Source organism: Herpailurus yagouaroundi, unplaced genomic scaffold (assembly GCF_014898765.1).
Source record: "Herpailurus yagouaroundi ecotype Mexico unplaced genomic scaffold, PumYag 182, whole genome shotgun sequence".
Taxonomy (NCBI): Eukaryota; Metazoa; Chordata; class Mammalia; order Carnivora; family Felidae; genus Herpailurus; species Herpailurus yagouaroundi.
In genome coordinates this window covers 1,737,169-1,749,877 of record NW_024412413.1, presented here as the reverse complement: position 1 = coordinate 1,749,877, position 12,709 = coordinate 1,737,169, and the positions used below count along the sequence as shown (strand labels likewise).

The 12,709-nt window shown below is 65.3% G+C and overlaps 1 protein-coding gene across 1 annotated transcript in view; it reads left to right on the top strand.

Moving 5' to 3' along the window:
* Positions 1-5,089, top strand: part of TAFA5 (TAFA chemokine like family member 5) — a 177,206-nt gene extending 172,117 nt beyond the window's left edge. Inside the window, exon 6 of the mRNA XM_040491811.1 lies at positions 3,519-5,089. Coding sequence (XP_040347745.1) covers positions 3,519-3,527 — 9 coding nt within the window. The 3' untranslated portion in view covers positions 3,528-5,089. The remainder of the gene's footprint in view (positions 1-3,518) is intronic.
* The last annotated feature ends 7,620 nt before the right edge of the window (positions 5,090-12,709 follow it).

Sequence of the window (12,709 nt, the reverse complement as noted above, 5' to 3'; positions counted from 1 at the left end):
TGGCGCTGCCCTGGTGGTCCCGCCCGGTGACGGTGGGCAGGCCCCAGCCCACAGCTGCGGTGAGCGCCCTCTCCCGTCCGTGGGGAACACCGAGGCCGAGCTGTCAGGGGAGAGCACCTGCGTGACGCTCCAGACGTCCTGGCCTCGGGACCCGGCACTGACCACCCCCAGGCCCCCGAGGAGGAGGGTCGCCCCCTCCTGGGCCCTGTGGCAAGGGCACCCGATTCCCGCTTTATGCTGAGGAAGCAGGGCCGGGGGAGCGGGGTGCCCGGGGCTGGGCAGCGCCCCAGCTCACAGGCCTGGAGGCGCTAAAGCCCTGGAGTTCGTGACCCTGACGGGAGGCCGGCTGAGTGTGCTGGTGGACGTGGGGCCTGCGGGGACAGAATGTATCCACCTGGGGCTTTGCTCCTGGGTCAGTGGGAGGGGCCGGCTTTGATTTCCAAGGAGCGAACGACAGCGCTGACCGTGCCTGGTGTCCCTGTGGCTGGCAGGGGGCAGCGTGTGGGGGTTGTCGCCGTGGCCTTGGGAAGGTTAAGTGACACGGGTCCGGCTGCACGGGGCACGGCCCCCTCGCCGCAGCGCTGGCCCGCGTGGTGCCCCCCCCAGCCTTGTGGGGAGGGCGCGGGCGCCGTGAGCAAAGCGAGAGGAACCGCATCTCGACAGAGGGTCTCAGCCGGTGTCGCGGGAGACGGTGAGGGATTCCCCCTCCAGCCGCGCGGAGGACCTGGCATTTCTGCCTCGTGGGCCACGTGGGGTTAGCTCCCCCCCCCCCCCCCCCCCGTGTGCACACCACTGCACTGGGGAAGGAGATGGGCTGCAATTTTCCAAACACTTACCTTCGGATGTGGCAACGCCGGTGGAATTTCGTTGTTTACGTGCTTGTCCTTCCCCGTTCTCCCGTGAACGAGAAAGAGAAAAGTAGGCAGACTTTCCTCGGTTGAGCCCTGGGGGGCCAGTGAGGGTTTGTGCCCGAGGCGTCTGCATCAGCCCTCCCTGGCTTGGCTGGACGGTGGGGGCACGTCCCGAGCAGCGGGGGGAGGATCCCCGGCCAGGCGAGCGTCCCGCAAAGTGCTGGGGGGCTCTGGGAGGCAGGGGGAGGGCCTGGATGTGACACAGGGGACTGGGGAGCCAAGGGCGGCCCCGGGGGGGGGGGGGTGGGGGGAGCAGACGGCAGGACAAGCCTCAGGGGGCACGTTGTCTCAAGACCCGTCTCGTTATTCCTCTCTGGAAAGCGCGGGGACGCAGCTGCTGAAGGATGGGACCGAGGCACAGGCCCCAGAAGAGCTCCAGGGAACAGAGTGAATCTTGACAATTAAAGCAATACGTTTTGGTGGCAAAGATGCGACCAAGTGCTCATGTGGTTTAATTGTCGGATTTCTAAAGCTTCCAGCCGCCGCCTGCCATCTGTATTCATGACCCCAAGGAGCCCGCCCCCCCCCCACTGCTGGCCCCGTCTGCAGGACCCCGCACAGGCAGACCGTGGGGGGCCTGGGGTCCCCGCCACCCGAGCCCCCGGGGGCCATTTCAGGCGTGGATCCTGAAGCACTCGGGTCGCTGACCTCCGGTCGTCACACCCTCGCCCTCCTCTGCTGTCCAGGACCTCGGTGGGAGGACGCAGACGTGTAGCCGGGGCTCAGCCAACCCTCAAGGGGCCCAGCTGATGACACCTCCCCCACCCCCCCTGCCCCGCCAGGGCTCCACGGCCACGTGGCGTGCGGGCCTGGGTCTGGGTCAGGCCGCACCCCTGTCAGTCACCTCTGTTCCCGTGGTTCCGGTGGCCGCAATCCCGGATGAGAGCCAACAGCCCTCTGTTCCCCCAGTGCTCGCAGATCCCACACCGATTCCGCTCTGCCTGGGGCCGGGGCGGGGGCAGGAAGCTGTAAGACCCCAGAGGGCGCTGGTGGGGGTGGAGCGGGCACAGGGGAGGGTCCAGACGCTTTGCCAGGTTTTGTTGCAGAAACAAGCCGCCCGCCCTCGGTGGCTCGTGGGGACCAGGCCCCACCGGCCCTGCCCTGCTCCCTTCTGGCCACGGCCTACGTCAGTGAGAAGACGAGCCCTTGGCCTCCGGGGGGAGAACGGGGTCGCTGTAGGGGACCTGGATGCAGTGAGCCGAGCCGGCTTTTCTGTTCCGTGGTGCCTGGGGTGCCAGGGGTGCCAGGTGCAGCCTGATCTGTCCCCGGGAGACCGTCTGTTCTGTCCCCGGATGGCTCCCTGCAGCCAGGTGTCCAGACTCCCTGAGTGGGTCCTCAGGGGTGACAGGTGGGGCGTGGCCGGCCTGAGGACGCCCCCCCCCCCCACACCTACCGCGTAAGCAGCCGGGGCACGGTCGACTCCAGGTGGCGCCATCAGGATGGGCTTCTCCGCAGGGGGACCTGGGGGGAGGGTCCCCACGAGCAAGGACCACTCGTGCCCGGCCTGGTGGGACTGAGAATTTGAGAGAAGGCTAAGAGGCCGTGGTGCGGCCAGCGGGGGTGGGGCAGGGGCCTGTGGGGCGGGCAGGGTTGGGTGGGAGTGTGGTGGGGGCCTCAGGCAGGTGGGGTGCAGATGGGGGCCAGCCGGAGGCGGGGGGTGCCTCTGCGTGGAGAGAGAAGGCTGAGCTGGGATGGCTGACAGCCTCCCCACCCCGGCCGTCACTCTGTCCTGTGTCCCATCCCCTGCCTGGGGGCCCCTGCGGGGAGGCTGCACAGGGAGGCTGCACAGCCCCTGAGTGCCTGACCAGAGCCCCAGGGTCCCTGCCTGGGCCTGGGGCCACCTTGGGGGACAAGGGAGACAGGGGCCGCGTGGGGATTTGGGACGACCTGGGACCAGGCTTCTGGTCGCAGGTCCAGTGGTGTGAGGCTGTGTTGGTCTAGGGAGACCCCCATGCCCCCCCCCACTTTTCTGCCTTTGCTGCTTTAAGGATGCCATATTCCCCACCCCACAGCCGTGGCTTGCGACCATCACCTCACATTTTGTGGCCGTGAGCGTGTTCAGCCTGACGTGTTTGCTGGGACTCTGGGATGCAGGGGCGTCACCAACCAGGGGCTTGCATCCCGCCCACCTCTGGCCTCCCAGAGGCTCCGCGGGCCTGCGACACTTCATTACCATCACTTGTCGCCACGCAATTAGGCAACACCTGCTGTGTGCATGGCACAGCGCACCAGACGGCGTTAGGGAAACGGGTGGGCGGGGCTCAGAGCCAAACTGCCGTCCAGCACAGGCCGTGCCCTTGGCTAGCAGTGCTCAGGGCGGGAGCCCGCGGTCACGCCCGGCGCGGGGGTGGGGGTCCCCACCAGGGACACAGAGGAAGGACGGTGCTTCCCAGAGCGACTCCCTGTGGCAGGCGTAGACCTGAAGTCTGATGTTATGTCCTGGAGAAAGTACGCTGGTCTGAGCCGGGGGAGGGACAAGGACGGGCGTCCGTGTTGCGCACTGCACCGCGCCCGAGGCCAGCCTGGCGGGCGTGCCCTGGGCTCCTTCCTTCCCGACCGGGACCCTTGGTGTCTGCGGGCTGACACTCTCTTCTCTCTGTTCCTCAGGTCTCCTGACAAACGCAGCCCCAGAGGGGCCCCGGGAGTGGCCTTGGCTCCCTGGAGAGTCCACGCCTCAGCCACGGCCCTCTGTCCGCCGTGGGCAGCACCTGTTCTCTGCCACCCGCCCACCGTCCGTTTCTCTGTAGCCTGCCAAGGACAGCCCGCTTCCCTGGCGTTCTGAGCTGAGCGTGTCCGCGGCAGCGAGGAGCCCGGCCTGGGACACAGCGGGGGCAGCGCTGGGCGTCCGCGGGAGCCTGGCCTCACCAGCCCGGGAAGAAGGGTGGCGCCGGGCCCGGGGCAGGACTGGCCTTGTGCCCCAGACTGTCCGAATCGCTTTTATTTTCTTACCCTTTCAGTATTTACTCAATAGACCAAAGAGCAAATCTATTTTAACGTGGACTCACCCTCACCGTCCGAGTCCCTGGGTCCAACTGGGGGACACGGGGGCCGAGACGTGCCGGGGGCCCCGGCGGGGCGCGGAGGGCGGCCCTGGCGGGCGCGTCCGCCCCACGGACACTGCGGCGCGCCCTGAGAGGGGCCCAGCCGGCGGAGGACACAGCCCCGCGGACCGCGGCCGGCGATGCCCCCACGCGGACCCCGCGAGCGAGTGCGCCTCGCCGGGGACACAGACCACGGCGCCCGCCCCGCGCACTGTGCTTAGATGGACCTGACCGACTAAAATCACTTTCTGTTTTAACCAGTCACACCTGCCTCTCTGCAGCTCATTTCTGATAGTGGGATAATCCAGTATTCGCCAAGAGCATGTTGGGTCTCCCGTGACCGCTGTCTCCTCTGATACACCATTTAGCTCCAGAAAGCAAATTAAAGAAAACTCGAGTAACACTTGTTTGAAAGAGATCATTAAATGTATTTTGCAAAGCCTAAAGTTATATATTTAACAGTTTTTATATGCTGTATATTTGTAGAAAATCCTATTTAACAGTTCATGTTGGTAGCCCTGGCCGACCCGAGAGGCCGGCAGAGCGCGGTGTCTCTGGAGGTTCCGGGGGGTGGGCGCGGGGGGCCCCCGCCGGGCGCGAGCGCAGGACTCTGGGGACAGCAGCCGAGGACGCGCCCGACGTCGCGGGAGCCGCGGCGGGCGCCAGCGGGGACGCGGCTGTCTTCACCTGGCTCAGGCCAGGGCGCGGCTCCCCTCCTGCCCGTCTCCGCGGACGCGGTGTGTGCGTCCTCTTCCGACGGATTCCGCGTCCCTTGTTCTCACCCCCCACCCCCACATGGCGGGTCTGGAGGGGTCTCTGCAGCCGACCCCCGACCCCAGTCCACGCCCCGCTGGCTCTGTCTTCACGCCGGACGGCTGAGACGCTGGGGTGGCCACCGCGTGCGGAGGATGGCCGGCGCCTGGCCCTCCCGACCTTCTCGCGCCCTCGGTGCAGGGCAGGGTCTCCGGGCCCAGTGAGCAAGGGGCAGTTCTGTTTCCCCGTCCCCTGGCCGTCGTCCGCCGGGTTCCTCCATTCTCCTGAGTTTCCGCTGAACTACACTACCTGATAGTCCGATTAACAGGTGTTAATGCTAGTTCGATGCTACTAAAAAAAAAAAGAAAAAAAAGAAAGAAAAAGTAAAAAAAAATATATATATATACATATATGTATAGAAGCTGTTCCAGCAACCCATAGACTACAGATAGGAGAGAAGATCCATTTAGACCCGTTTCAACGTCCACGAGCATTTAATTTACCTTTTGGTCACCACAAATGTAGAGGTTCGAGTGTCCTGGAGGGAAAGACACGGCCGGGGGGGGGGGGTCCTCGGTTTCTGGTGGCCGAAGTGGCGGGCGGCCGGGGGAGGGTCCCGCCTTCTCGCCCCGCCCACGTCTCTGCCGCCTCCCTGTGTGCATTTCCTCACACAGCCAGTGTAGACCCCTTCGAAGGCAGAGACTGGAGGTTTAAGACGATACAGCGGTTTTTTTTTTCTTGTTTTACAGTATTCAGTTTTGTGTTGATTCAGCTAAATTATGAAAATAAAGAAAAACTCCTTTGGTAAGCATGGCTTTTGTTTGCCGGCCGTGGTGTCCTGGGAGGGGCTGCAGCAGGTGCGTCTGGGGGGCGACAGGCCCACAGAGCTCAGCGCACAGGTGGCCACGGGGACCTCCTTCCAGGGCCAGCAGGGCGGCTCCCTGAGCAGATGGTGCCCAGCCCGCAGCTACTCCGGGGCCCCTGTCACCCTGTGTGTGAGTGTCCACCCCCCCCACCACACAGAGGCCAGGCCCTGCACGCGGAGAAGCAGAGCCCCCACAGGAGACCCCCTTTCCGGAGACGTCCGCTCAGATCTGCAGGGGGGTCTTGGCACTGAGAACATTTCTGCCGCCCGGAGTCCCATCTCCTAGACGCGGGGAAGCCACACCTGTCAGTTCCCAGCTGCTCTGTGTAAAATGGGAGCCCCGGGAGCCGTGGCTGGTGGCTCAGCTGTGGGCTGTCTGCAGTCTGAGCCTGACTGTAAGGAGACTCCCCTGGCCTTTGGAGCCAGCGCGGGGGGTAGGCGACACCCCGCTCCTGGCATAGAGCCAGGCGAGACCCGGGAGGAGACCCCCACCCGCTGGCACAGAGCTGGGCTAGGCCTGGGAGGGAGGAAAGGGGGCGGAACACAGACCCGGCAGAGGCCACTGGTGCCACGGGGCGGTGGAGGGGGAGAAGCCTGGGGCTCTGTAGTCCGGGCACAAATAGGGCAGGACCGGGGCACCACTTCTCTGTCCAAGCTGAGGAAGGACAGGCCGGAGGCCACAGGAGGGGGCGTGTGAGGGAGAGAAAGGCGGCTCAAGCGGGAGATCCGGGAGGCTCACCCCCTGAGAGCCGCCCGCCCAGGAAGTCTGCGGTCCGACGTCACTGTCGCAGAGTCTCCCTGGGCACGTCCCAGAGAAACCCACAAACCAGCAAACTAGAGAAAAGCATCGAGACCTTCACGGCCACCCGGGCTCGTGAGAGTGAGGGCGGTCGTCTCCCAAGAACCCAAAGCGTATCGGTCAGGACGGGCTGGGTCATGTCTCAGTAACAGCCCGGCGTCTCGGAGGCTGACCGTCACGTAAACGAGCATCTTGCCTCGTACCACAGACCAGAGCACCTCCTGGGGACAGGTCTCCCGTGAGGCTCCCTCCGTCTCTGCGATCAGAGGTCCCCGTGGAGCCTCCAGCCTGGCGGAAAGGCTTCCACACGGGAGCAGCCGTCTCTGCTCCCTCCGGCTGGTCCCGTCCTTTGCTGACATGAGCCCTCTGGCCTCGGTTTCCTCACCCGACGACCAGGACGGTCATGACGGCCGCCTGCTGGCAGGCCGGGAAAAGAGCCCCAAAGCCCGAGCAAGACGTGTGAGGGCCACCTCACCACCGTGGGGACGGCCACGCGTGGTCTGTGCGGCGAGCGCCGTGTCCGTGGCGCCCTGTCCCGGCCGGGCGGTGAGGGGAGGCGTCAAGATGCACGGAGGCTGCCACAGGAGGAGGAGGAGGACGCGGGACAGCTCTCCCCACTGCACGCTGGCCACTCCCGCAGGGCCACCAGGATGGACGGTTTGAGCGTCGGCAGTGGGGCAGTGGAGGCCACGACCCCCTGGACATGGCCCTGGGCTCCTGGGGAGCCTGCCCGGCTGTGGCAGTCGCGATTTAGCTGCATGGTATAAAAAGGTCGCGCCTCTTCTCTGTGCCTCGGTTTCCCTATTTGGTGGGACAGGGAGGATTGTGCAAAGCTCACTGGGTTTTCCTGGAGATAAAGGGAGACGCCGGTTGTGAAAAGCCCGGCACGTGGGTCATCCCTAAATGACGGGAGTGCTTCCTTGGCCCGATTCTGCACGTCAGTGCCCGCCACCTGCCCGCCACCGTCCGTCACAGAACCCCGTCCTGCAGCCACGTTTGACGGCTGGGCTCCAAGGCCCCCGTGCCCGCCTCTTACCAGGTGCCGACACGAGCCCGGGCTGCGGGCGAGCGGGAACACACATCTGCCCGCCTGCCGGGATCAGGCCAGGCTCCGTGGCCACCATTGTACCCTCCTGTCCCGGGCTAGCTCCTGGGCCGGCCTGGCCAACAGTGGGCTAGCTCAGTGTCCCCGGGGGCAGGGAGCATGTGCACACCCGCGCGCGCGCGTGCGTGCGTGTGTGTGTGTGTGGGCACAGGTGTGACTTTCTCAAAATTACCCTCATGTGCTGAGCACCTTGTGAGCCAGGGTTCCAAGGAAGAGATCTGCACGGTTCCTGACCTCCAGGACCCCCAAGGTCAGGGACCCCAAGGTCACACTCAGAAGCATCCATCCGGAGGGCTGCTGAGTTGGGCTCACCCGTGGTGGAAGCTCGGGCCGTCCCAGGGGGCATTGCCAGCCCGCCGGGTGCCTCCCCTCAACCCCGAGTGGCTGCGTCCTCTCCTGCGGGGCACCTCAGGTCCACAGTCACCTATCAGGCTGGCGTTCAGGAGGTGACCACATTGCTCCCCTCATCCTGAGCTGCCTTCACCCCCACAGGCTGGTGCCCATGGAGAGTGTGCTTCTCCGGGAAAGACCCCAAGACTCCCCGGGTGCTGGGCCCACCAAGGAGTGTCGGGGGGCCTCTGTGCGTCCCCCTCCCAGCAGGACCAGTGTGGGGCTACAGGGAGGGAACACTGGGGGTCTGAGGACGATCCCCAGGCCGCTGCCCCTCGGAGGGGCCAACCTGGGGAGAAATGACGTCGGGCGAGGAAGGGGCCATTGCCACTCAGCAGGGAGGTCATAAGCGGTGAGCACAGGTGGGGGGGACAGAGAAGGAAGATGGGGGGGCAGTGTGGGGAGGGGCCACGGGTGCCGCGCTGGCCGGGGTGGGAGCAGGGCTGGGGTTTGCGTCAGGCTGGTCAGCACAGGACCCAAGACCCCAGGACGGCCGGGGACACAGCACGCCCTCCCCCCACACGTATCCCAAAGTCCCCGTCTCAGGTGTCTGTCTGGCCACCTGTCTCCCTTCTGCCACCCTCCACTCCTCACCCCCTCATCACAACTCGCCAACAGCCTCCCCACCGAGCCGAATGTTCACAAGGGTGCACGCTGCGAGCTGATGCTCCCGGCCCCTCCCCGGCCCCCAGGATGGAGGGGACACGTGGAGACGGGGGACACGGCCGATCACACACACACCCGCGTGCCCACCGTGTGCAGGCCCTTTGCTGACGCCGTGCTTGATGGTGACGTCTCTGCACCGCCTGGGTTCCCAAACTGGGTCCAGGCGGGGTCAGACATTCCTGTGTCCGTCCGTCTCTTGGCCCCCGCCCCCCACTGGCCTCAACCGGCATCTGACCCCCCAGCCCACGTGCCCACCACCGGGCACCGGCCTTGAGCACCAGCCTCCCTTCTAAACGTCCTGCGGCCGTCCGTGGTTCCAGAGCTGCGAGGACTCGTGGCTGCCCCGTGTCTGTGCTGGCTGGTCCACGTTCGTGGTCCTGTGGGCATCTCCATTTACTCGTTGATTTCACTAGGAGATACGCTGCATCTCAACCACCTTTTATTCCCTCCTTCTGTGCCCAGAGTCACAGAATTGCTCTAAAATAATCATCACGTGTCTTTTCTGCTTTTACGAATGTCACCTCGTTTATTCCTTCCTCCGGTGCTGCAGAGAGGGCGCGTCAGTGCCCTTCCTGGGTGGCGGGTGGGTGGCCGGTGGCCCCCGGGGGGTCCGCCTGTGACGTTGGCCCCCTTCCCCCACGGTCTCTCTGGGAGGGAGCCTCACTCCAGCCAGAGGAGCGAGCGAGCCGAGGGGCGCCCACCCAGGCTGGCGGCCCGTCCCCTCTGTCCTGCAGGCGGGACACGCAGCCTGTGGAAGCTGCACCCCTCCGCTGCCCCCCACACGCTGTGCAGACGGCGAGAGCGATCCTGGCCCGGGAGCGATGGTAAAGAAGGGCGTGCGGAACGGCCGGGGAGTGACGGGGCCCCCAGGGTCCCTCCCAGACCACGGGGTCCACGGCCAGCGACAGCAGGGTGGGGCCACCGGCTTCGCCACCTAGGGCGGGAGTCTCTCTCAAGCGACGGGACTCAGCAAGGGTGTGCGGAAGCCCAAGGTCGCCCTAGGCGGGCGGAGGTCTCGGGAGCCTGACCACAATTAGCTCCAGGGAGCGTGTTGGAGACACGGCAACACCTGCCGACCCAGCCCGTCGTGAGCTTGGCCTCACCTCTAGGAAAGCTCCCATCCCAGGGAGACGGCCGGGGCTCGGATGCCCCTCTGGAGAGGAGAGGGGAGGAGGGTCACGCTCGGAGGCCCCTGCAGAACACCACTGGGTCTATTGTGCGCGAGGTCAGCTCCTGGCCAGAGGCGGCCGCACAGCCTGTGGGCAAAGCCCATGATTGCCCTTCCTCCTCCGGAGGGCAGGTGCACCTCAGCCCGTGGGTGACAAGTGTGGCCGTGGGGTTTCGAGGACGGCCCAGACACCCCTCCAGCTCCGGACGGGCCGCACCGCCGTGGTTCCTGGGACCGCCCCAAGGCCCTGAGGGACGAGGCCTCGACGAACAGGGCAGACGGGACGGACTGGGTCCCTCCAGGGGATCAGAGGAGCCCTAGCCTCAGGTGTGGGGTCCTGGCCCCGTGTCCTGGCACAGACCTGTCCCAGAAAACCAGCCTTGTCCGCTAACAGACCCCCAGCACGCAGCTCACTGGGATATGTTCCCGTCAGGCCCAGAGAAGGCAGGGCCACACCAGGCTGAAAGCCCCGGGGAGCCCGGGGCTCTTGCCCACAGTGGACACTAACAGGAGCCCCAGCGTCTACCTTTGTGGCATCCCTTCTGCCCGGTCTGGCCGGAGGGAGGAGGGCATGGTGGGCCTGGGTTTCTTGAGCATTCGGGGAGCACCCGAGCCTTGTAGAATCGACATCGTCTTCCAAGAGCAGCTGACAACGGCTGTGCTTGTCAGTTGGGAGGACGGGGACATCCTCCCAGGAGACGTCCGCGTTGCGCTGGGGTGGCCCCAGCTGCTCACCCTCCCCGAGCACCTGCGAGGGTCTGACCGGGAGCCTCCCTCCTTTCTGGGCCCGTGAGCTCGGGACGACACAGCTCAGGGCAGATGATGAGCCCCGCGCGGAGGGCGGGCCGCAGTGCGGCGGGAGAGCTGGTGGGTCCCGGCCGGAGCGTGGATATGCGCGGCCGGCGTCTTCATGTAATCTCCATCTGCCCAGTTTTTCAAGGGCGCTTGTCAGCTCCCATTCCAGCGATCGCCATCATTAACGGCAAATATGACACGTTCACTAATGAAATCGATTTGGTCAAGTTATCAATTTAATTCCTAAAATGCAGCCCGATTTTACCCTCACGTAGGCTCCCGAGGCCTGGAGACTAAATGTCGTAAGTCACCGGGAGAGAATGAGCTTTCTGACTTTCAAATAATTAAACTTACTTTTCTGCTTTGGATTCATAAACTTCCCGTCCGTTACGGCTGCAGAGCCCCTAAATCACCCGGGCGGCCCCGCCGGTGGGGACCAGTCGGCACAGCGGAGGGGTGGGGGGTCTGGCAGGAGCCCGGGGCGCCCCACACGGAGGCCCTGGGGGCGGCTCCCACGGCGAGGATGCGCCATCAGGGCCCCTCCCCCGCAGGGACACGCTCCGCGTCCACGAGAACAAGGAGGGAGACAGGCCCCTCTGACCCCACGGCCCAAGCACCCACCGCGACCTGAGAGCATCCTGGGGACTCTTCTGTGCTCCCGTGCAAGGCGGGCCAGGGACTTCTAAACAGGTGACTTTTCTCCAGAAAAGTCTGCATTTGCTCACAGGCGCCCTGGGGACCCTGCCCCACAGGAACCAGGATCCCAGCCCGGAGGCCTAGGGAGACGAGCAGGAAGGGGCCAGTGGGCAGGGGGCTCTGCCCCAAGAAGGGCTGTGATTTTCTCAGGGACAAAGTGATGTCAGGCCCAGATGGCATCATTATGCAAAGCTCTCAGCGGGGCAGGGGAGCCAGGGTCCCCGTTTCCTGGTCAGTGCTGTTTGCAAACGGCCCTCCCAGAGGCCCCTCCAGGGGGTGGGTGCCGGGCCGCACTATGCACCCGCTGCTCCAGGGGGACACCTGCCCTAGGGAGGCCGACGCAGTGGCGGGAATGTGTGTGCAGCCACCGAATTGCCTTCCGTCAGCAGATTCTCGCTCACCAGATTCAGTGCCAGACATTTCTGCTTTCCTAATTGGCCTTAGCACGGCTGTTGGGTCCTGGGAGGTGTGTGTGTGTGTGTGTGTGTGTGTGTGTGTGTCTGAGCACCCACATGTGTGCATCTGGGTGTCTACGTCCCCTCCCAGCCATCGTCCCCCGGAGGTGGGGGCTGGCCTGTCTGCAGGGAGTGGGCGGGGGTGCTTCTGGGGCTCAGTGACATAATTGCGTGTCCCGCCTGCTACAGTCCTGGGCGTTTGGCAGGGACACGCCATCCGCTCGGCCGCACGGACCCTCCTGCGAGTCCCCCAAGCATGGGTCCCCAAGCCGGACGGCACACAGGGGACTGCGCCCAGGAGCCGAATCAGGCCTGGAGCTCTGTCACACGGACACTCCCCCAGGAGCTGTGGTTTCCAAGGAAGGAGGAAATGTGGAAGGAGTGGGGGGGTCTCGGGGAACAGGCGCCACTTGGGCACCAACCAAAGGCGCGGCCATCGCTCCCTGGGGGGCGGGCTGTCCCTGGGGGGCGGCCAGGACTCCGACCGGTGCCACTGGCCTTTGTCAGCAGCTGCCGCACATCTCGATGAGTGTCGTCCCAGACCATGGGCGTCGCTCATTCACCGTCCACCTGTTCTCCCCGCACACGCCCGCTGAGCAGGTCGTGTGTGCCCCACGCTGGCACAGGCATTGCGGGAAGCAGGGGGCAGAGCAGGCAACCCGCTAGTGCCGGAGGAGCTCACGTTCCACTGTGGTGCGGCTGGGAGGGCGGGAGGACAGAACACCCACCAGCAGATGACAACGTGGACTCCGGGACGGGGTGGGGCCGTGCCGTGTGGCCAGCCTGCTTTGGATGCAGCTGGCCAGGCAGGCCTCTGTGACCCGTGACATCCGGGAGGACGTGAGGGATTTGAGGCCATGCCCACAGAGCGGCGTTTCTGGAGGAAGCAGCAGTAGGTGCAAAGGCCCTGAGGCAGGGCAGGACCCGGGGCAGGGAACCTGCGGCACCGACGACCGTGTCACGGTGAGGAGGACGTGTGCCACTGCGTCCTACCCCCCGGGTCTACTCCTCTGGGTCTGAAGCACAGGAACCGCTATGTTCCTGCCAGGTGCCAGGCTAGCCCCG